The 27,903-nt window shown below is 38.9% G+C and overlaps 1 protein-coding gene across 6 annotated transcripts in view; it reads left to right on the top strand.

Annotated features, from left to right (window-relative positions):
- Positions 1-441: 441 nt before the first annotated feature.
- The window catches only part of HIVEP1 (human immunodeficiency virus type I enhancer binding protein 1), a 177,727-nt gene continuing 150,265 nt past the window's right edge, over positions 442-27,903 (top strand). For 2 of the 6 annotated variants that reach the window (XM_027877587.1, XM_027877171.1), the window contains exons 1-2: positions 442-524; positions 8,160-8,304. Coding sequence is in view for 5 of the 6 variants with exons in the window: in XM_027877171.1 (XP_027732972.1) it covers positions 8,265-8,304 (40 nt within the window). In the remaining variant the exon portion in view is untranslated. Of the gene's footprint in view, positions 525-4,011; positions 4,079-4,225; positions 4,348-4,841; positions 4,863-5,067; positions 5,148-8,159; positions 8,305-27,903 lie in introns of those variants that run through there. The other 4 variants (XM_027877330.1, XM_027877394.1, XM_027877466.1 and 1 more) reach the window with 4 other exon arrangements.

Below are 27,903 nucleotides of genomic sequence, written 5' to 3'. Positions count from 1 at the left end.
CCAAACAAAACTTTACAGAATATATGTTAGGATGTTCAGATTTGGGGATGGAGAGTGAACATATTTATGATTTAGTATGCCTTTCCTGTGCCTAAATTTAAAAAAAACTCTTGATCTAATCATCCTATACTATAAAAAGGGAGATTTAAATTTATTTATCTATACTTAGACAACAAAGGCAAGTTAATGCTAATGTTTCTTTCTCTGCTGCTTCTGCATTCCTTTACCATTACCCACCTGCTTCTCTCAGTATGAAAGCACATAAATTAATAAATATATGTACAGCATTCACAGACACAGAGCTGAAGTTATACAACGTAGGCGGTGCGATAGATAGCATCAAAGTCCCAGGCATGGGCCAGAAAAGGGGGGAGCTGAGGCAACGGAGGGAAAGCACCTCCCCTTTGCATTTCCTCTCACGCCCACTTTCAACTTACTAGGCTTTTGGTTTCTGCATTTGTTGTTTTTAAAATTAAAAGTTAAAGCCAGGAAGCTTTAGCTATGACTTTTGAATTGCACTTTGGGTAAGTTTTTTCTTTACTCTTTTTCTGACGTTTTGCTTTGAAAAAGCTGTAATATATGAAAGAGTCAGTATGTGTATTGAAGGTTTAGTCAGTGAGTTGCGGAGAGGAGGAGAGGATTAAGCTGATGAACGGGAAAACCCAGAGTCGGGGGAAGGAGGAGGGGACACGGCGTGTGTGACCCGCCAGCGGCAGCGAGCAGGAACCTCCGGGATCTCCGAGTCAGCAGCCCTTCAAGCCCTAGCACCGCACTGTGGGCTGAGAGCTTCTGAGCTGGAGGGGCCGCTGCAGGGGAAATTCGAGGATCCTTTTTTACATTAAACTCTGAGCTCGGGTAGTTAGGGTGGAGAGTAGGGTGGAGGGTTTAAGAGGATGCAGTTTAAAGAGAAAGATAGGGTCATGCCTGGGACTGGTGGTTGCAGATTGGACTATTCTGTTTCACTTTTCTTACGGAAAGTAAATTACATAGACAATAACAATTTAATTTATAACCTCAGGCCTCCCCCTTCGCCGCCTTTCGTCCCCCCCCTCCCCTGGGGGGTTGATTACTTTGCCTTTAGGAATGGTGTTGAATAAGCTAATTCGTTCCTTATGGTGGGGGAGGGTGGGGGTGAGGACGGCGAGGAAGGGAGAGGTGTGAACTGTATGAACATTCTCCCCCTTCCCCGCCCCCCTAACATTGTATCTGTTTCTGATGGTGAAATGTTGTCGTTAAGAAGGCCGACCGCACCTTCCCTTCCAGTAGCTTAATGAAAAATTAAGAAAATTTCCATGTTTGGTCTGTATGGTGTAAAGTTTGAGAAAAATGTTTGACTTGTTTTGTGGCCAAAAAAAAAAAAAAATTAATGCCTATTTAGTTGGCTTTTCTTGCTGTCAGATTACTGGAAAAATTAAACATGAAATTGACTTTTTTTTTCACATGTAAGTAACCTGAGAAAGTAAACTCAAATCATATATGTATGTATATATATCTATATAGATATATATATATTAACTCTATGAGCTAATAATTAGTAGAACAGTAAATTGTGCATTACCCCAAAAACTGCGTGCTGCTCTAAGAAAATTGTAGTTGTTATAAGCAGTTTGTATGACAGACTTAAATGTTAATTTTTCATGCAATTCAAAACTGCAAGTTTGTATCACTGAATGTGTTACAATTTTCATAGGAATTCGAAATAACCTACTGAGTAGTCCTATTGAATGTATATATATATAATCTAGTGTCTGATGATTATCGTTTTACTATCATATATACTAGATATATATGTATATATATATCTAGTGTCTCTGATGATTATCATTTTAAGTTCATGTGTTTTAAATGTGATGACACAAAGCAGAATCGATGTTAACATGAGATTTTTATATTTTCTGAATTGGTTTATTGTAAATTGTTTTCATAATTAAAAAATATGCTTTTTGGAACTTTCAGATTATTAATTTTGGTAGGTATGTGCCTTTGTTACTGTATCCTCAACTCCATTTTGTTTCATTAAAAGATGAATTCACACATATGTGTGAATAAGATAGTGATATATGTAGCTTCCAGAGACAAATACTATTACAAGGAAACAAACGCCTTAGTAGTTTGTCATTGAAAATTTATATAATTATTGAAATGAGCGTTGGTTTTTACCTACTTCTAAATTCTTGTTTTAAAATAGGTGGGTTTTTCCCTCCCCTTATGCATTGCTATTTATGTCTACACGCTTACTTTTCTTGTTTATGTAATCTTTTTGTTTCTTTTGCTTTGAGCTTCTTTTTGGTCTCTGGAGTGGTTTTAGGTTAGGGAGTCCACCTTGAGGAGGGAAAAAAAAGTATGCATTGTGAAGGCTGCAGGGAACAAAATAATCCAAGCAAGTGTCCACAGATGGTATGCTTTAGAATTAAGTAGTGGATGTCCTAACCCTTTTCATTTGGTTAATCTTGGATTTGCTTTTTAAGAGTAAAGAATACTCATCCAGCTCTTTGGTACCTCAGGCTGCTCCTTTCTCTCTTGTTAAGTTTGTGGTGGCAGTATCTCTAGATCCCAAACCTTTCATCCATTCATCGCTACCATCCCTGCCTCCTGGTATAATTGTGAAACATACTTTTAATCTTTGAAAATGATCCTTAAGACTTCCCTCGATTGTCCACTTCAGCTTTATATACAGCTCAGTGTTCTCCCGTCTACAATCTTGCACTACCTGTTTTTTTCTTTATTTTTTTTTCTAGTTTTCTCAACCCTTAAGTCAAACCCTGACGTAAGTTATTCTCTTCCGCCTTCTTTCCTTCCTCCCCAAGGCTGGATTTATTGCCCAGTCTTGCTTTGGCCCCTAGGGGGTAGTTGTGACAGAGAAGCAGGCAGGTAGGGGTTAATCCCCCTTGAAGCTTCAGCCCTGGGAACTACCAGCCAGCGCTTGGAGCGGGCCTCTGGAATAACCTTGGCTTTCCTCCCTTTTAATAAGAACATCCGCCACCACCAAAACTGTGGTTTCATGGTTAATATTAATTCCCCTTCGTCCCTTCCACCCTCCTCTCCAGGTTTTTTTTTTAAAGTTGTTTTTCAAAGTTAATGAGTTTCAAGTTTCACAATGACTTTTCCCTTCCCTCTCCACGTTGCCGAGGAAACCCCCTTGGGGTACCCCCTATTCCCCCCTTCCCCACCCCCCGCCCCTCTGCCCACCCTTAAGCTCCTGCCCTACACCATCCCCCCCTCTCTACCCCTCCCTCATTCAACCCGGGAAGGGGGCGGGGCCGGGAGATCCCATGACGTCAGCGGCCCGGCCTACATCCTGCAATAGAAAGTAAAAAGACCTGGCAGCCCATACTGTCCCCGCCCCTTTCCCCTGAACCAACCGCCCTCAAACCCGCGCGACCCTCTCGGCCCTTCCCCTGTAGCAGCCGTCGCCGCGTGACTTCACTCTGCTCCACTCCCTGCCCCTCCCCCTGGTCCCATGGGATAGCCAGGGTCACCCGGCGACCTGCCTTTCCCTTTTTCACTTCCCCCAACTCCCGCTTCCGCGGCGTCCCTCGCCTCTCCCCTCCTCCCTCCCCCAGCTGAACTACGCGTTTCGTAGCCTGCGAGGGGAGCCACCGCCTCCTTCCGCCCTCCCCCTCTCCCTCTCCGCTCGGGGGAGGGGGAGGCGCCGCTTCCTGATTCCCGCTGGCGGGGGTGGGGGGGAATGAGAGAGACCCAGTCCTCAGAGTGCCCCTAGCCCCTTGACTGGGATGGGGCTTGGATGCCCGACTTCAGCCTCCTCTCTCTTTCTTGTACTAAGCTTTCAGTGTATAGAACCTCCACAGAAAGGTCCTCTCCCCCCAGGGGCTCCCAGCCCCGACCCTCCAGGAGGGAGACTCCACTTCCCTCCCCCCTGCCTGGCCCCGCCCCCGCTCAAGTGTTAGCCAATCATCGCATCCCCTCTTGCCCCTGGGGGAACCCCTGCCTCGGCGCCCCGCCCCGCCGCGGGAAAGCCTCCGGACCTTCCCCCGCCCCCGCCCGGAGCCGGCTCTCTTCCTACAGCCCCAGAGGACATTGAGCGTGTCCTCCCTCCTGGCCTTAGTGGAGAGAGGAGGTAACCTCTTCTTCCCTCTGAGAGCTCGCCCGCCCCGCCCCCATTCTCCTCACACCCCCCTCCGGGCCGCCCGCCCCACCTCCCGGGAGGGGGGGTTACCCCCAGCCGCGTCAAGGCTTCCCTAGGGGGAAAGCAGGTCGTACTCTCTGGGCTGTTTTCCCCTTCACTCCGAGCCGTGTCCGTCTGTCCGTCCGTTGTCCCTGTATCACTTCCTGTGCAGCCAGTTCCTCCAGAGTGGACAGCACCCTCTCCCCTCCCCCGGCGCTTAGGTCCATCGTCTCTCTCGATATCTTCTCCCACCCCCCACCCCCTTCCCCCCGACCAGGTGCCCGCTACGATCCTGTTTAGTGTTGAGGAAAGAGAGAAAAATGTTAGGCGCAGGCCCCCTCCATGGTCCTGTCCTCCACTCCCCTCCCCTCCGCCCCCCGGGGCCAGCTCCCCGCGTTAGATATTTCAGTGCGGGTTGTTTTAGTGTCAGCCGCCGGCGTGGAGAGTGGGTACTGGTGGGGCGGCGACGGCGGGGCTGGAGGAGGGGGAGAGAAAAGGGGAGAGGAAGGGGGAGGGGCAGGGGGAGGGGGAGGTCATGTTTGTGTTTGAGGTTGTCAAGTGAAGGAGGGATCCCAGGCGCCGCCGCCGCGCAGGGGTCGCGGTGCTTCCGAGCTGCTGCGGCTGCGGCTCCTGCTGCTGCTGCCTTCTCCAGCGGCGGCGGCGGCCGCCATCAGCAGTACTAGCGCCGGGGTCGGGGCCGGGTTCGGCGGCGGCGGCGGCGGCTCCGCAGCTGCAGGTTTGAAGTGGGCTCCGCGGCGGCAGAAACGCCGCAGCCAGCCCGGGGAGGAGGCGGAGCGAGGGGCGAGGCGAAGGAGGACCCGCGGATAACGCGATCCCCGGGCTGGGGGTGCGGGGAGGGAGGAGGGAGTGCGGGTCCCCTGCGACCTGCCGGGAGAGGAGCCGAGAGTAGCGAGCGGGGAGGGGAGGGGAGGGGATGGCGGGGTGGGGGGAGACACTTCCTACTAGTGCGCGCCTCAGCCCTGCTGCAGCCGCCAGAGCTCCGGTCTCGTAGCCCGACCAGGTAAAAAAGGAAATCTCACCTCCCCGCAAACCCTGTTACCGCCGCAGACGCATTTTTTTTTCGGGGGGGGCGGGTGGCTGGGTTCGAGGAGGAAAGAAAAGGGGGGCGTGAGGAAGACCAGGCCTCAGCTTTCCCACCCCAAGGCTTTGTGGGTTTCTCTTTTTCCCCCTTTCTTCTCCTTTCCCCCCCTCCTTCTTTAAAGTCCCTGTTTACTCTCGTCTTCCCCTTCTGGATTGTAGATAAGTGCATGCAGTAGTTGTGATTGGAAAGATAGGCTTGTAGTTGTGTTGGTTCGGGGCTTGCATTTCGGTGGTGCTTGCTAATGAGTTATTGGCTGTGGAAGGGAGAATGAAGGGGGGGTGTGTGTGCTAGCGGTGGGGAGGCTCGGCTTCTGCCGCTGCTCTTCTTCTTTTCTTTCTCCTTCTGGCTCCATCGCTTTCTCTTTTTCCTCCTCTTCCTCCTCCGCATCCACTCTCGGGTCTGTCCTGGGTTTGCAGTTCCATCCCCCCTCGTCCTGGCATGTGAAGCGCTTTGTTCAGTGCAGCGTTGCAGAGGGGTTTTCCCAGGCTCCGCCCTCCACATTCATTCATGTTTTTCCCTTTGCAACTGTCTTTACGCTTTTGATCATGTCATGTTTTTGCTGTATGTAGTAATTTTTTTTCCATAAAGGAATGATCGTACTAAGCTAGTGTAAGGCTGCAGTCTTAAAAATGCCCATCTTTTCCCATAAAGATTTTAACATGGAATGGTAAGCTAGGAAGGGTGGGTAGGCACTGTAGGGGTAGAGGGAAGAGATATTAACAGACTGAAAATTTACATGTTTAAAATTTTGTAGTCCACATCATTTTGAATTATGTAATTGTATTGCATTAAAATTGAAGTTCACACTTTAGAAGTCTCAGGTATTGTGACTATTTTCGACTCCCTATAAAAAGAAATGTAGTTCAAGGATCTAATGCTTATTTGTCACTAATTATACTTAATTCTGTATTGGATAAATGAGCAAACAAGATTCCCCGAGTTGTGGCTTATAAGCTGCTACAGTATAGAGAGCCTGACCATATCCGATATCTGGCAAATCACTTAGCATACATTATGCCATGCACTTTATTTATCATCATCCAGTATTATGCCCTACATTCTTCCAATATTCTTTATCAGAGAGATTTATAAATATTTTAGTATGGCCATTACTGACCTAGCTCGGGGAAGGGAAAAGACATTTAATAACAATAGGTAGCTTTTACCTACTTCTTTCATCGACTTCCAAGCATCAATCCACGAATTTCTAAAAGCTTGTATTACAGTGTCAGTGTTCCAAGACATGTCTCTTTCCCCACAAATGCCAACTGACTTTCACTCTTAGAATTATTTCTTAGCTACATGGTACTTGACTGTTTCAAATAATGAATTCCTAGTGACTAGCTCACTAAGAATTAAAAACATTTTAATTCCCCTCTTTCTGGCTTTGGGGCCTTTGCATAGTGATCATGCTGTCCTGTTAGAAACAGAAAATAATAGTACTTGGTGTTTGTTTACCGACTCTTTCAAAGGAGCTTAATGAAAAAAGAAAAATTTGCTTTTTAACTGTGGTGTTTATTACAAGCTCTATTTGAGTGATTGGGAGAAGTGATAGATTTTTGTAGTTAATCTGGGATGGGAGAATTGACAATTTTTTTGGTATTCTAATGCTTCATTGTGGTATGAAGGTGACCCTGGGTTTTCCATGGATATCCTATGGAGTTCCTGGTAGTTCCCATCCCTGGAAAGTCTTATTACAGGCCAGTGATGGACTGACTGTGTCTTTTCTGAGGAGTATCTTAAAAAAAGAAAATTCTCATCACTTAATAGTTGGCCATCAGGTGATTATTTTATATATACACATATATGCATTATATAGAAATATATTTAAAGTGTACACACATACATATACACACATACATATATATTCATGAAATCCCCAGTTAAGGTATAGATGGAAAGAGTATATGAAATCACAGATCTTTAAATTATTCTTGGAGTTGAAGATTACTGTATATAGTCAATACATTTTATTGTCCTGTTCAATAGTTTATATTTCTAATAATGTATACTTAAGGATCCAGGATTTTATTAGTGTGGATGTACCTCTCACTGATGCAGATTGCAATTGTTGAATTCTCTAGTGTACTATAGTGGTGAGTTTCAGTAGTTGTAATAATCATCTATTGATGAACATCTATTAACTTAGCTAACTTGATTCTTCCGTGATCTAGAAACCCAAAGTTTTAATGCATTCTGTCAAGATAAGGCCTACTAGAGCTTGTACTCTTACTGGTAGAATCTTAGAGGACCTTTTCTAGTTGCCTTCATGCCAAAATGAAGCATTGGAGGCCTTTATTAAAGTGTAATAATGTTTTTATGATTAGTAGAGTCATTTGAAAACTGAGGTGGGGCTATTTTCCAGATTTCCTGTTAGGAATTTCAGACCTAATCCCATTTCTGACATGTTACTAGCTATATAACCATGGGCAAGTCAATCAGCCTCTCTGAACTTAATTCTAACCTTCAAGTCAGGAAGACCTAGCTTCAAGCCCTACCATTGTCTGTGTGACCCCTGGAAAAGTCACTTAACACCTCAGTATGCTAGACAACTCTCTAAGGTATAGATTGCAGAGTAGATGCCAATCTGTACTTTGTTGGTAGAGGGGGCTTCCTTACAGGGAATGACTTAGACCACTGAAATCAGGGATCCTGGCTAATGCCTTCATGTGCCCTACCAGACTGCCTCCTAAGGAAGAAATTAAATAATGAATACAAAGTCCTTTGTAAACTTCAAATCTTGAGATGAACATGTCTGGTCTTACTGCCACCGTCCCTACTACAGGCCAGGCTTGAATGGCAGATTAGTGAGCCGAAAAGAGAGAGCTCACCTTCTTTGATGCCTGTTCTTGAATGTCAACTCCTGTCCTGACACTGAAGTCTCAGTCTTTGTACCAATTTATCAGAGTAGTTTTGTTTTCATTTCCACAGTACATGGATTAGCTGACACATTTTGTGGGTTTATGGAGCTACCCTTCCTTGACCTGGATATACCACCATTTCTAAGAAGAAAAAGTTGCTTGTGACTAAGAGAAGATGCCTCGGACGAAACAGATTCATCCCAGAAATCTGAGAGGTAAGAGCCTATATGTTTTTTCCTTCTACAAAAGAATACTATGTTTGGAGAATGAAACTTGCCATAAATCTTGCAATGAGATATCTTGAGGAATGAGAATTGTCGAGATTTGTGGAATGTAACACTAAGCATCAAATGGTTTTGAGTGGCAAAATGACTATGCTGTCATAGGTAGACATATTAAAGGTCTAAATGTAAGCATCCCTCAGCAGTCAAAAAAATCTGGGTTTGCCTTTGAGTGATCTATCTCACTGACAAAAAGGGCTTTTGTTCAAGTATTTTTTTTTAAATTCAGTTCTGTCAGTTCTCTTGTTTCTTAGGAAATGCTGAAGAAATAATTTATTTGCCCTAATATTTGTCTCCATTATTAGTTTACAAGTCAAAATATCTAATTTAGAGGTAAAGGACAGCTAGTACTGGTTTTTAAGAGTTAAATTTGACATTTATTGGATCTATTACTTGCGGAACTGGAAAGCAGGAAATTTGACCTGTTTTCCATCAGGAAATAGAAGGTCAGCCAGTAGTGGATGGTATATAATTCACATAAAGAATGGAAATGAGTGCATTTTTTTCTCTATGAGAAGTATAATTTTAATATCAGTAAAGCAAACTCCTTCTGCCTTTTAAATCATTTTTTTTTGTTTTTAATGTATTTTTTACTCTTGTGTTTTTTTTTTCCTTTTGGAAATTAGGTAAGTGCTTCACTGAATTAGACAATGATCTGCTGAAGCAAACAAGGAAACAATTCTAAGCAGATTCCAAAAAATGATCTTAGAGAATTTTACCACTATAGATTTCTTGATTACTTGTAAAAAGTATGAAATGACTTAAAAATAGAACAGGTTCACTGAAAAGCCCTTTTGGAAAAAGAAACTATGTACCATTATTCTTAAGAGCATAGGATCATAGATTTAGAGTTGGGTATCATCTTGTGAAGTACAGACGCCTCACTTTATTGACAAAAGCTTATGATACTCTTCTCCCTTTCTGCAAATTATTTAATAAAAAGGGGTGGCACTCCACCTTTCCTTTACCCCTAATGTACATACGAAGTAAAAGGATATTAGAACTGTTTCATTAGCCCAAGACAAATTGATACACCAATTCCTGCCTGAGAGTTTTTTTTTCTTTTAAAGACTAAGTATCTGAGTATGAGATTTAACAGTCTTATGGAATTCATTTTCAAAGGGACTCAGATAATATTGTCAATTATGTTTTACATTTGCTGTATTTCAAAAAGGTTTTGAAATTGGTAGAAATTTTGGTAAAATATTTTACTTAAGAAGCTTTACGATACCCAGGTGCTAGTTATTTAAGACTATTAACCTGAAGAGTACAGGTCATAGGTTTTTTTTTTTTTTTTATCAAACATACTTTATAATTCAGAGTTTAAAAAGGGGAAAAAATATTTTGTGTTGTGGAGAGGTTATTGATAGTTTCAAAGCTAAAGAACATGAAAAAATTGTCCATCATCCTACCAATGAGAAGCTACCCTATTCCTTAACTTGAATAGTTCATTGTATTCACTGTTTGAGGCACAGGAGAGCAATTTACAGTAAATTAATGAACTGAATAATATTGATGGTCTTCAGTAGGTTAATGACCTGCCAAAAGCTAAAGTTCCTATTCACGAATAGGATCTGATTCAATAACTGCATTCCTTTCTGGTAAATACGTAATAAAGGTGTCAGAAATGTTATTGAAAAAAAGTAACATTTTATGTTAATTACATTAACAAAAAAAACCTACTGACTGCCTAATTTCTATAGGATACTGTGGCCAGGGATACAAAGAGAAAATGAAAACAGTCTTTCCCCTCCTGGACCTTATATTTCTAGTGGGAATATACAATATGTACATAGATATATAATGATTTTCTTAGTTTCCTCAAGTTCCTAGAAACAAGAAGGGAAACATTATGAATGTTTTGTGACACATTGATAAAATCTCTCATGATATTTTTATGGACAAGATGGAGAGATGTGGACCAGATGTTAGTACAGTTACGTGAGGTCCCAACTAGTTGAAAGAGTGGACTCCAGTGAGTGGTGATAAATAGATAAATGTTGATCTGGAGGTACCTCTTGAGTGGTGTGCCAAAAGACTCTGTTCTTAATGTTCTTCTGTTCAGTTTTATGACATAGATGACATCCTGACAAATTTCTGTGATGATTTGATGCTCTAGACAGCTGATATATTAGATAATAGAAATGGATCTAAAAAGATTATAGTAGAATGGAATAGTGGTTTTCAGACTAGTAAGATGAAACTTAATAGCTATAGGAAATTTAAAAAAAAAACTAGGAATGCAGGGTCAAATTGACAGTGAACATATTCTTCATAGGTCTGAATAACAATGGTGATCACTATTAAATGGTGTTTTAGTAAATGAAGGATTTCTAGTTTGTAAGCTGTTGATTCTGCTTATATATTAATAAATAGAAGGTACTACACTTACTATTTTGGTGTAGCAATAATAACTTAGATGTTTACACCAAAAAGAGTGTTTTGAGACAAACAAACCTAAAAGCTAATTTGGAGCATGATTTTCCATCATTAGCATTTAATATGGTGGCTGATTTGGACCAAAAAACCCAGAATTCATACTTGAGTTCTATTATTGAATCCACAAGAACTCACTCACCTTCATCCTTCCATGATTCACTTTGCAAAATGCATAGATTATTTCACATCAGACTAACTAAAAGGCATTTTTGAAGTTGAATAAGAATGTTAGCAAGTCAGTTTGAATACAGAAGAAAGTCACTGTAAAATTTTTAGTTCCCAATACAAGAGAATCTGAATTAAGTTCATACAGAGCCTACAGAGTGTCATTAAGGAGTCTCAGAAATAGACAAGCTATTCTTAAGTGTAGAATTGGGCATGGATCTTTTGTTGGGAAATTAAAGGAGGATTTCCATAGTTAAGCTATAGTGGCAGTAAAGATGGTGGTGGTAGGTACCCCTTCCTACCAACAGTAATGATGTAATGATTCAGCACAGGGGTCAGAGTGAGCAGATGTCCCAGTGGTATGTTTAAAGGTCAAAGGACTGTTTTGATTATGAATTGCATTAATTTTTTTTTTGTGAGGCACTTGTGGTTAAGTGACTTGCCCAGAGTCACACAGCTAGTGAGTGTTACATATCTGAGGTCATATTTGAACTCAGGTCCTCCTGACTACCAGGGCTGGTGCTCTATCTACTGTACCCCTGCATTAAGTTTTAAAAATGGTATTGTCCTAGTTTTCTTTTAGGCCTTATAGACCTGTTGGTATAGAATTTATGATCATCACAAGAAACGATTGAAAGGTATTAATATTTTATAAAAGTGGTACACTTCAACAATTAAGTTTAGCCAACTCTTTTGTTTTTATAGTTGGTGGTATGTGACTTTTTCTTCATTTGCAACTAAATTTGCATACTGAGATCTATTTTCTCTTATGTTATTTTTGGGGGGAGTCAGGAGCTATGATTAAATCTGGTGTGGAAATTTCTACCCTTTCTCTGCCTCTCCAACTGATGCAGATCATCAAATTCTCTGTAACTTAAAGTCTTAGAGAGTTGCCTGAGGCTCTGATGAGTTAGCGAGTTGCTGAGAAACCTGGAAAGTATTCTAGAAGAAATTAAGTTAGGCATAGTATTTTGAAAGCTCCAAAATGGATATGGGGGCTATATAAAAAAAGATCCTATCATAAACACAAGTATAAAGGGATTGAAAATGCCTTTTAGTCAGTCAAATATTTTTCAAGTACAGACTATAGCCAGGCACTGTGCGTTCAAAGAAAGGAAACAATCAAGCCCTACTTTCAAGGAGCTCATAATCTAATAGGGAAAATAACATGAACATATCCATGTACAAATGGGATACATAATGGGTAAATTGGAGATACTCAACAGACAGAAGGGGGATCAAGAGAGATTTCTAATAGAGGGCAGTTACCTGGGATTTAAAGAAAGCCAGGAGGTAGAGAATTTCAAGCATGTGGGGACAGCCAGTGAAAATGCTAGGGATCTGGAGATAGAGTGTGTTGTTTGAGCAACAGAAAGGAGGCCAGTGTCACTGGACTGAAGAAGACATGGGAAAAAATAGGAGTAAGGTATTAGAAGACTGGAAATGTAGGAGGAGGCTGGGTTGTAAAGAGCTTTACATTTCAAAAAAAGAAGATTTTGTATTTAGTCCTGAAGGCAATTTTCCCAACTTTGGATAAGGGAAGAGTTCTTTGACTAAACAAGGGATAGAGATTATCATCAAAAATAAAATGGACAGTTTTTATTACATAAAATTTAAGAGCTTCTCCACAAACAAACTCAGTGTATGTAGAATCAGAAGGGAAATGATTAACTGCGGAAGAATCTTTGCAGAAATTTCTCTGAAGGTGGTCTGATAGCTAAGTTATACAGGGTGTTCCAAAAATTGATTAATAGCTTACAGCTGCATTAAGACTTTTGGGATAGACTATATAAAGACTGGTACAAATATTTAAGAACAAGACTCCATCTTCAAATGATTAAAATATTTGTATAAGCAGTTTTCAGAATCCGAAATGCAAACTATTGATAGCCCCACAAACATATTTTGAAGTACTACTAATAAGATAAATGAAAGTCAAAACAACTCCAAGGTTCTACCTCACAGCCATTAGAATGGCAAAAAGTTTTAAAAAAAAAAGGAAAATGAAAATTGTTGGAGAGTCTGTGGGAGGATAGGCCCAATAATGTGTTAATGGTGGAGCTATATTGCAGTCAAAGTATTCTGTAAAGTAATTTGGAACTATACATTGAAAGGTTCCAATCCATTTGGCCCAGTGATGCCATAAAGTACCTACCCAAAAGGGAGCTCGAAGAAAGAACTCTTCATGTGAATTTTCTACTCATGTATGGTTATATGTACAAAGATACTTGTAGCAGCATTTTCTTTTATAACAAAGAATTGGGAACAAAGTAGATGTTCATCAGTTGGAGAATAGCTGAACAAATTAAGGTGTGTGAATGGAATTGAATATTATTGTATGGTATGAAATGACAATAAGAACAAGTTCAGAGAAATCTGGGAAGACTTGTACAAGATATAGAATGTATCATGTACCTGATACAAGCCCAAGCAAAACCCAGAGCACAACTTATATAATGACTAAACAATGTAAAGGAGAACAATTTTGAGAGAATTAAGAATTCCAATAAATACAATAACTAATCATACCTTCAGAAAACTGATGAGAAAGAAACATGTTTCTAGTCTCCTAAAAGAGAGATGATAGACAAGAGGTACAGAATGAGACATATGTTTCCAGATCTTGCTAATGTGTATATTTGTTTTTCTTGACTAAACTTAATTATTTCAAGGGAAGGCTTCTATTTGGGAAGGAAGAGTTGTTGTAAGGTGCTTGCTGAGTAGTGATCCTGTTGTTGTTTTTAAAGAGAAAACTTCAATGAAAGATTTAAGAATATGCAAAAATGAGCCAGAAGCAAGTTCAGAAAGGACGGTTTTGTTATATACCTAAAAACCTAAACTGCACTTAGTAAAAATTAATAGTTTTCTGTTCTTTGCCTGTTGAAGTATTCCTGTTTAAGTTCATTATTAAAGATGAACATTTTCAAAAAAGATAAAAAAAGGCAAATGGCTTGTTTAAGCTTAGCATACTGCTCGAATGTGTAAGAGGAACGGATTAAGCTCCCAGCTTCTGGACTCTAAGACTAAGCCTCTGGCCATTACTCCATGCTGCTTTTCTGACTCATCTGTAGTAAAATTTAAAAAACAGCATTGGGTAGAGGAGATTACATTGTAACATCATGAATTTGGAGCTGGAAGGGATGTTACATGTTATGTAGTGCAATCCCCTCATTTTACCGATCAAGCAACTGAGGGCCAAAGCAGATGTGAAAGTAGCAGGTCTGGGTTGAAATCCAGGTCCTCTGACCCTGAATCCAGGGCTTGTCTTGCACTGTGTCACAATAATGAATATCACATTCTTCCTTATTTTTTTTTCTGACTAGTCTTGTTTAGTTTTCAATAGATTGCACTTAAACTTTCATTGAATGCCTATTGTATACATGGAATTATGGTTGAGGTTGGCAACACAGAGATCAAAATAAAAATTCCTGCCCTCAAAGATTATAACCTGATGTCAGAGAGAGAGGTAGGTTCAAACATATACACAGATAAGTGTGATACAAGGGAAAATCTGATAGAGAGAAAGGAAAAGTCAAAACAGAGTTCTCTTAAGAAATTTGTGGAAGGAAAGATCACTTCCATGGGGGAATGATGGGAAGATTAGAGAAGGATCATGGAAGAGTTGATACCTGAGCTGGTCCTGGAAACAAGACAGGTTTTCAACAGAAAGGGTTGGGGGGCAGGGGTGTAATACATTTCAAAAATGAGGGAAATGGTCTGTGTTAGTGTAGGGAAGTGGGAGACGGCAGGATGAGATCAAAGAACTTCTGACCCTGGCCTCTGACAACTTTCTGCCATTTATTGGGCTCTTCCTCTTCAAATTACTTTATCTGTGTACATGTTGTAAACTGTGAGTACTTTGAGACAGGGGCATTCAATCTCTCTCCCTCTCCTTCTCTCTCTTCCCCTCCCTCCAGTCCTTCCTCTTGCCATTGTTTCTATATTGCCTAGAAAATAGTAGGACTTTAATTAATGTTTGTTGAATCGAACAACTAGTAACATAGTTGGTTGGGACTGAAGAGAAAAAGAAGAGGGGAGTAGAGTAAAATGAATTCCAAAAGGTAGGTTGGAGCCAGATTTTTAAGAACGTCATAGGGAGCCACTGAAGGTTTTTTGAGTAGGGATATGACATGGGCATTTTACACATTACTAAGGTGATTTTGGAAGCTGTGTGAAGAATGGATTAGAGGAGAAGCTGGAGGAAGAGAGATGGGATAGGATGTTATTTCAACAGTTTAGTATTGAGATAATGAGGATCTAGATGAGAATGGTTGGTGTCTGATTTGAGAGAAAGGGACAGATACAAGAAATGTTGGAGACGTAGAATCTGTTGTTAGTGTTCATTATACTTATTTACATGTATTATATGCACCCAGTAGAAAATAAGCTCCTTAAGAGCAGACTCTTTTTTTTGTTTTTGTGTCTATCTCCAATGCTTAGCACAATGCCGTGTACATGGTAAGCATTTATTAAATGTTTGTTAAGGTTTGGTTTAACTTAAATTAAAGTTTGAGTAATTGATTAGATATTGGAGTTAATGAAAAAGGAAAAGGAAAAGTTGGTTGCTGAGATTTTGAGCTTGGTTGAATGGGAGAGGAGTTTCTGTGACAGAAACACAGAGGTTGGGATGGGGCAAGGAGATGATGAATTCTGTCTTGGACTTGTTAACTTTAAAGTGCTAGGAGGACATCCACATAGATTCATTGGTCAGACAATTGGAGCTACAGGAATAGAAAAATACTTAGAAAAATACCAATAGGTGATTTTATGATTTATATATGGTCAGTGTATGTCAAAATCAGCTTCAGTTTGAAAAAAGGCATTCTAGGTATATTCTGCTTTAAACAAATATTGATATACGAAAACTTGAATTATGAGACAAGCTAATTAGGTGTGATTAATTACCTGATAAAATGTTTATTTTTTATAATGGTTCATAATAGTGAACAGTTAAATTATTAAACCATTAAAGTTGAATGTTGAACACACTGGATTTAAAATAGAATTTGATTTAAAAAATTTTGATTTATACATAGCTACCTTGCTTGCAAGCTATGAGGAATTTACTTCTGTAAACTGCCAAAAAACACTTATAGAAATGTGAGATTATTGTTACTTTTATTATTAACTTCAGGATAACATCTGTTTTGTAAAATAGAAGGATGTCTGTATTAAGCTTTATGCTGTTTACGATTTTGTACAAAGAAAACTAATTCTGTGTGCTAAGTGTTGATTGGTAATAGGAGATTGCTCTGGTTTTTTTTGTTTGTGTTTTTTAATTCCTCTTTGGAATAGTGAAGGAAAGTAGAGAAGGCCAGTTCTTCAAGGTGGAACTAAGTCAGTCAGTATTTCTCTCATTTCAGTCCCAAGGCTCCACTAACAAGCAAAAAGCTTTTTGGGAATTGCGGACAATGTTGTTGTTGTTGTTGTTTTCACTCCTTAAAATGGTTTGGATTAGATGATTTCAAGGTTTTTTTTCTAGACTCAACACAGTAGTTCTATAAAAAGGGGTTGAATGGGTATGGGCATGACTTCTTACATTATTTTCCCAGCTAGTTATTGTGAAGCTGAATGTGTTATCCTATATAATACTATATTTGAACTGTATTAGAAATTTTGATATATCATGGACCATAGGGAGCTCACGGGAAGCAAATTTATCTACTCTTGTGTTTTATTTCATGCATGTGTGTCTTTATAGAAGGAAAGTTCAAATAAAAGTTTTTAAAATATGTAAAGGAATTCATCTTGACTAAAGGTGAATATTTCTTGTCGGTATGCAGGATATGTCAACATCAACAACTTCACAATAACTAGCCCAGAAGATTCTGGAAAAAGTTATACTTACTCAAATTCAGTCCTTAGAGGATCACAGAGTATTAGGTCTGGAAGGAATCTTAAAGGTCTTGTAATCAAAGCCCCATTTCAGATAAGCTGCTCTGCTTATAAACCACACCTGGATAAAAATTGTAGGTGGTGTATCATTCTTTGATTCAGAAGACATGGGTTTGAATCCTGGCTCTCACACTGACTCTTTCAGCCTGTTTTCTCCTCCATAAAAGGGGGATAATAATACTTGCAATACCTAATGTTTTTTTTGGTAAACCTTTAAAATATGTGTACTTTTTGCATAGATAAATATTGATAAATCTTGTTGAATCAAATGGGTGAGTAACCTAACCTGTCTGGGACTCATTTTCCTCCTTTGTAAAATGAGAAAGTAAGACCTGATGATCTCTAAGGTGCCTCCATATTCTAACTCCTATGAGCTAGTGAAATGTGAGTCTTATATTTGTAATTGTTTATGAGTTCAAAACTTAAGACTGTTGTTCAGCCACCAAAATATTTATAGTACAACTTTTTGTGGTAGCCAAAAATTGGAAACAACACAAATGCCCATCAATTGGGGAATGGCTAAACAAATTGTGGTAGGGTGTGTGAATATAATGGAATGTTACTATATTGTAAGAAAGGATGATGATACAGAGGAGCATTGGAAATATTTCCATGAACTGATGCAAAACAGAATAAACAAAACCAGGAAGACAATATATATATATAAAGATAACCACAATAAAAATAGGAAGCACAACAACAAAAACAACAAGAACAAATCTAAATTAATTGATGCACATAAAACACAAGATCTTTTCATGTGTTGGTTGATTTTTTTCCCTGAATTTTTGTTTTCTCTGTTTCTTGAAAAAAATTCTTTGTTAGAGGGGGTGGCTGTCTGTAGAGTTTAAGAGGAGTGATATGGGCGAGGGGGGAGAATCTAGGCAATGTCAAAAACAATGAATAAAAATGTATAAAAAGATTAATATAGTCTAAATACTCTTATGTGATACAAATACAATTTCCATGTTTAGTCAGCATTCCCATTATAACAATACAGCCTTAAAGTCTGTGATAAGTCCTAGAAATCTTTACTGAGAACCTTTCCCTCTCCTTCTAACTGATCCTTCACAATTTTAAAATAACTCAGTTTCACATTTTATGTCACATTGTGTTCAAATATGTGTGGACAGCTTTATAGTTAACAGGGAAAAGTGGTTATTGCTGGTGTTGGTATCAGTTTTATTATAATCACTAAAAGTTATTCTGTAAAAATAACTTATTTTCATAATAGTCAAATTGAATCAAAGCATTTTTATTTAAAAAAAGCTTTAGGTTTGTAATAAATATCTGATTTTTGTGTGGTTTCTTTTTCAGTTTTTATGTTACAAGCTTTTAATATCTACTATTTGAATATTTAGCTACTTTGATATTTTTCTTTTTGAAAGCAAGCACAAGATACAGTAATAATGTAATGGTATAACTAATGAACAGTCTAGTAATTTCACTTCAGAGATAAGTATATACTTACAAGCTTTAGTTTTCTCTTTCCACATAGCAAAAATATAGCATGTAATGTATGAAATATGCTAGCACAATAATCTAGGTTAGTGGTAAATAGAGTCATAACTCATTAATTTAGAATTTTTGGTAATTCAGACAGCATGAGGGAAAACTTAACCTTCATAATGCCTATGGGTAGGAGTGATGTTAAGTACTAAAATTATGTTAATTTTTGTAAGAGATGAAATTATTTTTAAATACATTAGCAGCACCATTTGTACGCTGGCAATGTGGCAATTAGAATTGATTTTTAGGTATTAAGTTAAACCAGTCTGATAAGACTGGGTAGCATTTTATTAGTTTTGAAATCAAGCATTTTTTTTTAAGAAAAATAAGATTTCTTTCCAGAGCCAGTCATTGTCTTATGTGAGATGCCTATTTGCCTTATAGTTAGTACATTATAACATTTTATACTTTACTGATCTCTTAGAATTTTAGAAGAGTTTTCTTTGAGTAACAAAGAGTTTATGGGAGACTTTTCTACATGGAGTGTGTTAAGGTTGTCTGTAATATAGATAATACACTGTCCAACAAGAATTGTTATGGTCACGTTACTAAATGGGGCCCTCTTGATCTTCTGAACATCAACCAGCATCTGTAATAATAAATATCTTTTGAGTTTCCATATATGCAAGAAACTGTGTTTGTTATGGTAGAGGATGTAAAGATGAATATGTCAGAGTCCCTGTCTTGAAGGACTTTAAAGACTATGTCGTTATCATACTTAGTGTATGTTTAGCATGTTGTATGTTTAAGTTCTCCTATAGTTATTGTATTCTTCTTTGGAAGTTTGGATGGACCTGTGATCTTAATGATGCAGGTATACCTCTCATCAATGTAAAACTGAATCTATCCATACTTTCTCAGCCTGTGCAACTCTTATTCTTGTCCTTTTTTTGCATTATCCATGAGGGGTCCCTCTTGACATTGGGTGTGTACAAATGGACCATACAAGTAATTCATTGATTATTCCTTGCTTGAAGTATATGACCAGTTCACTTTCTTTTCCAGTTGTACATTACTCAGTATTTTTACATCATTTCTGCAGTGTAATTCTTCATTGATAATATGCTATATCCTACTCATGTCCATCATATATCTCTCTGTTGTCCTTTCAGTGACCTTCAACTTTAGCTCTTTAGAAATTGTGGCATTCTGTGCTTTGCTGCCATATGTAATAATAACAGTGATGATGATGATGATAGCAGGTAACATTTATATAGTGCCTACTATGTGCCAGACACTATACTTAGCACTTTATAAATATCTCATTCGATTCTCACAATAACTCTGGGAGGTAGGTGCTTTTATTATCCTCATTTTACAGATGAGAAAACTGAGGCAGAGGTCAAGTGACTTGCCCAGGGTCACACAGCTAATAAGTGTCTGAGGTCACATTTGAACTCAGGTCTTCTTGACTTGAGGACCAGTGCTCTAACCACTGTGCCACTAAAGTGAAGACTAGTTAGTGTTAAAAAAAAAAATGGGCCTTTGTTTCAGGAAGAAACTTGTGGTCATTAAATGATGATTTTCCAGAAGCAGTTCTCTGGGAATTAACCCATTCCCTTCTCACTCAATCTGGATTCATTTCATTGTTTGCAGTGTTTGTTTAAGATATAGGTGCTGATAGACCAGCTCTACTGGCTGTCTATCTAACTGTGTATCATAGTCTTCATCCATTTGGTTTTTCTTGTGTGGTTAGACAAGACTCTTTTGAGTGATTAAGAATCTCCTTTAGGAGGTTGCATACCTGGGCTTAATTCAACCAGCTCAATGCCATCCACAAATAGAACCCATGAAAGTAGCGAACACCTTTTTGAGTTTCTATCTCCCTGTTTAATATCCTTTTTGACATTTATAATCAGTGTCTTCAAATAATGTTCTCTCTGTTGTTTCTTTTAAGCAATCTTAAATAATTTGTGTGTGTGTTAAAACTTGTGGAGGAGAATTATCAAGATAACATCTATATTATTTACATACTTATAGCTTAAATATGTAGGAAAGGCACCTTTTATTGTTTTAAGAAATAATGAATTAGTCCCACCCTTTATAGTGGTTTTGATACCTATTTAGTTAGGACCTTTGGTGCTTATTAGCATTCATAGTATACTAGGTGATTCTGCCTTAATGCAGTTACTTGTTTTTCTGGTTTAACACACTGTGCTGGGGAGAGGAGTGGTGGTTTAGGCCATACATTTTTCATAATGAGTACATAGAAAAGTCTACTTGGAATGGTAAGAGTTTGAGGTGCCTTCCTAGTCATTCGGGAAGTGTATTTTGCCAAATCACAGAACAAACAGCTCTTGTTACTTAGGCCAGAATATGAAGGATTAATTGTACCTTCTCTTTCTTCTCCCCCTCCCCTCCTATTCTTAAGCTATCAAGAATATTATTTAAAATTTTTCATGTTTTTATATATTGGTCTAAGTTTGCAATACTTTTATTAAACAATAAGCACAAATTCCTAAAGAAAGGTTTTTTTTTCCTCGAAAATTCTTGGTTTGTTTCATTAAATAGTTGAAAGAGGGACAAAGAATTCAGTGTTGTTCAATTGTTTTAGTCATGTCCAACTTTCTGTGACCCCATTTGGGGTTTTCTTGGCAAAGATACTGGAGTAGTTTGCCATTTCCTTCTCTAGCTCATTTTACAGATGAGGAAGCTTGAGGCAAACAAGGGAAAGTGACTTGCCCAGGGTCACATAGCTAATGAGTGTCTGAGGCCAGATTTGAACTCAGGAAGATGGTCTTCCTGACCCTAGGCCCAGCACTCTATTCACTGTGCCCCCTAGCTGCCCAAGTATTCATTAGGGGATCTGTTTTCAATGTCAGTATTAAATTTCGGACATAAAGGCTTAGAAAATATTTTTAGCAGTCTTCTGAGCAAACTAACATGAGAGCATTCACTTAGAATGTAAAGGTCCAGAGTATAAAGTTGTCTTTTTTTCTTTTTCTAGCAGTAAGTATAACAGAATATAGAGTGTTTGCATTTCATGAAAAATGCACATGTATTCTGGCTATATATTTGAATGGTTCAGTGACCAGTTTTAGATAAAGAAGGAATGGAATCTCTTAAGAGATATTTGTATCTCAAATAATTAATAATATTTAATTCAGAGCATTTTATCAGTTTCTCCTGTAGGATCTATAGAAATAAGACTTTCTGTTGCTTTTAAAAAGTTTGCATTTCAGTTGGGAATACATATTACATTCATGGACAAGATTTTTTTTAAAAATTTTTTTTTCATGGACAAGATTTAAGAACACTTAAAACAATCCAAAGTTTTATCTGTCTAGTCAGAAGGAAAATCAGCGGATGAAGACTGTTTTAGTCTTTGATGTGCAGTTGGATAGGCAACTTTTAGAGCTCATCCATTTTTGTTTTGTGTGTATGTGTGTGTGTGTATGTGTGGGTGGGTGGACGTGTATGTATGTACATATACATATAGGACATATTACAAATCAGCAGTGAACCAGGGCTGGAATTATAAAGGAAGAAAAGGGAAGATTAGATTGCCTTTGGGAAATTGTGGGGTTTTTAATAATTACTTTAAACTTCTCCTAGAAACAAAAGACTGTCTTTTACACACCAGTAGGCTTCCAGTGATGCTGTTTGTGAATCATGGAGCACAACTGTCTTCCGTGAAATGAAGCTGAGAATCATCCAAAGCACAGTGGAGAGGCCCAGGGATGGTGGGTGTGAATAGGCTGCAACACATGGTAAATAAGGAACTATGATAGAAAAGTGGCATAAGGGATGTCATAAAATATGTGTGACTAGAAAAAAATTGGCAAGAATGAGGGAAGACTGATAGATAATGGTTCTGTTGGTATCCCTGTCATGTCAAAGAAAACTTTAAAGCAGGTGATGAGGTTATTGTGTGAGGGACTCATTATACTGAGCTTGGGGAGGTCCTGGGGAAAGGTGTACGGGGTGACCTAGGCACACCTGAGCTGTAATCTTCAACCTTGGAGGGAGTCCTCACATAGATGAGATCAGATCTGTGAAGCACTGGAGTACAAAATCAGTAGTTCAAATTTAATTTCTCAGTAAGCTGATTTCATGTCCTGCCAGGGGAGAATAGTAACGTACATTTATATAGCACCTTAATGTCTACAAAGCGCTCTTAAAACAATCCTGTCAGGCAGGTAATGCAAGTATTCTTCTCCCCATTTTACAGTAGAGGAAAATGAAGCTCAGAGATGAAGTGACTTGTCCAGAATTATACAACTAATTAATGTTCCTGGATCTGAGAATTGTCTGAGAAATGAGAAGATTATGTGTCTTGTCTATAGTCAGCCTGAATATATCAGAATTGGGACTGAAACCTAGGTTTTCTTGACTTTCCAGAGTGGATTGCTGCTCTCATATGCTGCCTCTCTGGCATCATTTTAAAAAAAAACTGTATTATTATTAGTTTTTGATACATATTTCCTTTCAATTGATTAAAGAAGAATTTTCATAAATAATGCTCTGGGATTTAAAAAGTTAATTTTTTTTTTATCCACTGTATGCACTTTAGTTGGAGTTATCCTGGACTGTTGGCCTCAGACAATGAAAAAGAGCATATTGGGTAACAAGTTAAATGAATGAGGTAGACTTTCCATATAGTGAACTCTGTAATATGGGTAATTTTATTGGGTGAAGTTTTGAAGTTTCAAGAAAGATGGAGGTATAGAAGATATTTTGGTAATTTCTTTTGGCTCCTTTACCACTTCAAAAAAACGGTTGAGCTTTTCTTTCCTGTTATAAAGAATTAAGACTTCCTTATTGTTGGAGAAATGATACATTCAGACTTCAGTAGGTAAGCCTCAAGCTAATGTCTTAGGCTGTTGACCTCAGACTACCTTTTCCTCTTGTGTTGCTATTCCAATACCATTCTGCTCCCCCTGCCCCATTCTTCTACCCCACTTTTTAATGTTAGGTAAAGTGGGGTGTCAGAGTTATATTTCTATTAGAATCACCTTTGAAAGGGCAAAAACCAAGAATTGTCCTGGCCTCTTTGAGGACAAAGTGACAGGTTCATGGCTTTCTTCTCTCTCTATTCTCTCTCCCCAGGACGTTGTCAACCCCCACTAAATTATCTCTATGCAGATGACATTTAACTCTGAGCAAGTCACTTAATCTCTCTGGGCCTCAATTTCCTTATTTTTAAATTGGGGGGTTGGGTGGAGCCAAGATGGCAGTGACTCAGTCACGCAGAGGCCTGCTCTGAGTTTGCTGGGGCCCAGTTTGCGCTGGCATGGCCTGCGCTCCTCTCTCACTCTAAGGCAACAGACCTTTCCTGCTGACCTTCCATATTGTCTTGGGCTGGAAATTTATTTCACTCTGTCTTTTTGTGGGTTCTGCTGTTCTAGAATTTGTTAAGAGTCATTTTTTTCCAGTTATTTGGAGGGGTTTGGGGGAGAGTTCAAGTGGGCCTCTGCATGACTGAGTCACTGAAAGCAGTGGCAGTTTCCAGACTTCTCAGCCTATAGACACCAAAGACAACTTGAAAGGTCAGCAGGAAAAGTCTGTTGCACCTGGGTGAGAATGGAGAGCAGTCCAGCACAGGCTATGCCAGCGCAGTCCTGGCCCTAGGAAACCAGGAGCAGGCCTTGAGAGTGACTGAATTAGCAGTAGCAGTGACAGTGACAGTGGCTGCTTCTGGAGTTTTCAGCCTACTGATGGTAAGGAGGTCAAACAAGTGGTCAGAAAGAAATTACAGGGGTCTTTTTGCTAGCAGTGAAGCAGGACTCTGTTGCTTTGCCCATAGTCAGATCCGGGCTGCAGTCCTGGGTGCAGTCCAGGACGAGGAGGAACTCTACCGTAGCAGAACTTGTGGCAGCAGTAGAGGGGGCACCCTCCTCACAGTTCTAGGGTAGACAAGAGTGCTTGTGGTCACTCACAGACCAGAGCACAGTCCAGCATGGTAGTAAATACCTCTCCTTAGCTCATACCACCTTGGAAGAACTGAAAACTTACAGATCTCTAGAATATCTCTGAAAACAGCTGCACAAAACCCCTGAAGCTTGAGACAGCCCTGCACCCTAGAAGCAGAGCCCTACTTTAACAGAGAGTTAAAAGTCAGCTAATAGGCTGGAAAAATTAGCAAACAACAGAAAAAAAAACTCTTGACTATTAAAAGTTATTATGGTGGTAAGGAAGATCAAAACACACACTCAGGACAACAAAGTCAAAGCTCTTACATCCACAACCTCCAAGAAAAATATGAATTGGTCTCAGGGCATGGAAGAGCTCAAAAAGATTTTGAAAATCAAGAAAGAGAGGTAGAGGAAAAAATGGGAAGAGAAATGAGAGTGATGTGAGGAAATCACAAAAAATGAGTCAACAGCTTGGTAAAGGAGATATAAAAAAATACTGAATAAAATAACACTTTAAATAACACACTAGGCTAAATGGTAAAAGAGGTCCAACAAGCCAATGAGGAGAAGAATGCCTCAAAAAGCAGAATTGGCCAAATGGAAAAGAATGTCCAAAAGCTCACTGAAGAAAATAATTTTTTAAAAATTAGAATGGAGCAAGTGGAAGCTAGTGACTTTATGAGAAATCAAGAAACAATAAAACAAAACCAAAAGAATGAAAAAAATAGAAGACAATGTGAAATCTCTCATTGGAAAAGCAACTGACCTGGAAAATTGATCCAGGAGAAATAATTTAAAAATTATTGGACTTCCTGAAAGCCATGATCAAAAAAAGAGCCTAGACATCATCTTTCAAGAAATTATCAAGGAAAACTGCCCTGATATTGTAGAACCTCAGGGTAAAATAGAAATGGAAAGAATCCACTGATCACTTCCTGAAAAAGATCCCAAAATGAAAACTTGCAGGAATATTATAGTCAAATTCTACAGTTCCCAGGTCAAGGAGAAAATATTGCAAGTAGCCAGAAAGAAACAACTCAAGTGTCTTGGAGCCAGGATAACACAAGATTTAGCAGCTTCTACATTAAAGGATTGGATGTCTTGGAATATAATATTCCAGAGGGCAAAGGAGCTGGGATTACAACCAAGAATCACCTGCCCAGCAAAACTCAGTATAATCCTTCAGGGGAAAAAATGAATATTCAATGAGATAGAGGACTTTCAAGCATTCTTGATATAAAATGAGGGGGTTAAGTTTTATGACTTTTAAGATCCCTTCTAGTTCTAAATATTAGGATCACACAATTGCAGATTTAGAGCTGGATGGCACCTTAGAGGTTTTTGAGTCCCATCCCTTTATTTTATAGATAATGAAATTGAGACTTATAAAGGTTAAACAACCAGAGTCATACTACTGAATTTCTAAGCTGGGATTCCAAGTCTAGAACTCTATTCAGTTTACCAACTGGTCTTTTAGTCTATGATCCTGAGATTATTATACTCGTCCCTCTCGTGAGTGTTGGTACTGTATCACCAACTGATTTTGGACATTTTGAACTAAATGTGTTTTTTAAGCATTTCAAACTCAATGTGTCCAGTAAAACTCAATATTTTTACCCTCAAATCTTTTCTTCATCCTAACTTTTCTATTTTTGTCAAGGGCATCATCTTCCTTCTAGGCTCCCAGTTGCACAACCTTACAGTTATCTTGATGCTTCACCCTGGACCCTAAATATCCAGTCAATTGCCAAGTCTTAGTGATTCTACCTTCACAGAATCTCTCCCATTTATCTTCTTTTCTCCAATTATACCATTACTATTGTTTGGACTTTCATCTCTCACCTGAATTGATTTTAACGGCCTCTTAGTTGGTCTTCCTTCCTGAAGTGTCTGTACTCTTTATGAACTATGCTCAATCAACTTTGCCATTGTTCACTTATTCTACCCCACTCACAATCCCTGTGACTTTCCAGACTTAAGTGCCTGCTCTGATCACCACTCCCTAGCTAGATGTGTTATTTTCCTCATTAGAATGTAAGCTCCTTGAGGGTAAGGACTGTCTTTGTTTTTGTTCTTCGCAAGCACAGCTCTGACCCTGTCATTCCCCTACTCAATCAACTCCAGTGGGTTCTTAACCTTTTTTCTGTTTTGGACCCCTTTGACAGTCTAGTGAGGCCTATGGATCTCTTCTTTGAGTAATGTTTTTAAATGTATAATATAGAATACATAAAATTACAAAGGAAACCAATTATATTGAAATAGTTATCCCACCACCAACAACAACAATTTAAGGGAAAAAGTTCAAACCCAAGCTCGTGGGCCCCAAATTAAAGACTCTTGGCTGGGATCAAATATACATTCCTCTTTTTGCCATTTGAAACACCTTTGCAACCTATCTCAAGTCTATCTTTCCAGACTTCTTACATATAACTCTTTTTCATGCATACTTCAGATCACCCAAACTGACTCTTTTGCTGTTCATCACACTGAGAATTCTCTCCTGTACCTTTGCATAAACTTTCCCCAATGTGTATAAAGGACTTCCTCCTCATTGCCACTTCTTATAATCCTTAGTTTGCTTCAGAGGTCAGCTCCCGTGCACCCTCCTACATTCCCAATCCATTGATAGCTTCTAGTACCTCTGTACTGCCCTAACCCCAAATATCTTGTATTTATTTTGTGTATGTATGAGAGGTATGTGGAGTAGTGGCTAGAGAGCTGGCCTTAGATCCAGGAAGACATGAGGTCAAGTTTCATCTCTGGCACCTCTGGTTGTGTGACATTCGAATCACTTAACCTTTCACTGCTCTAGGCAACTCTCCTAAGATTATAAGTAACAGAGAAGGCACCAACCTGCATGGTAGAGAGAATTTCCTAATTTGAGAGTTCATTATATCAATAAAATCACATATTTAGTTTCTATCCTATTCTCTCCTGCCCTATGTTTTGTATGTACTTGTGTGTGGCATTTGAAGCCCTTTATAATCTGGCCCCAACCTATCTTTATCCCCTTCTTGTAATCTGCAGTCCAGCGAAACTGTCTTTCACTCTGTTCCTTATTTCCACTCAGTGTTCAACTCTCACTCTGAGCCTTAGCGCTGGCTATCTCTGATGAAGCTTGGAACGCACTTACCTTTTAAAGCCTTTTCTGATTCCCCCCAGATGCTAGTGCTTCTTCCTTAAGAATATATGTATTATTCACATATGTGTATGTATTCACATATATTTAATAGGTACATATACGCATGTTTTTATATTCATCTTCCCAATGGGACGTAAGCTCCTTGAAACCAGGGACTGTAATTTTTTGTCTTTATATCTCTAATGCCTGGCACATAGTAAGCAATTGAATACTTGTTGATTGTTTGAATACCATTATAAAGAGTGATAACTCTCTCCTTGCATCAGGAGAAAAGATTACTAGTTATGTTTATACATGCAAAGGTCAATAATTGTCTCAAAGATATTATTAAAATCAGTATTTCTTGATATGTTAACCCAAGAAAAACTCTAGTATTTACTGAGTCAGTTTGTTGCAGAAAATGTGATTAATCTCAATCTAGTCCTATCACAATCTTTCAGAGGCATTTATTAATGACTAAAAAGGCTTAATATTGCTGGACACCATACAATGTGAAGTACACAGCTATGGATACTGCCCTTTGGAAGT

The sequence above is a fragment of the Vombatus ursinus genome, unplaced genomic scaffold (assembly GCF_900497805.2).
Source record: "Vombatus ursinus unplaced genomic scaffold, bare-nosed wombat genome assembly UNPS02000577.1, whole genome shotgun sequence".
Classification (NCBI taxonomy): domain Eukaryota; kingdom Metazoa; phylum Chordata; class Mammalia; order Diprotodontia; family Vombatidae; genus Vombatus; species Vombatus ursinus.
Note: the sequence above shows the minus strand (reverse complement) of the source record. Positions and strands in the feature narration are given on the sequence as shown.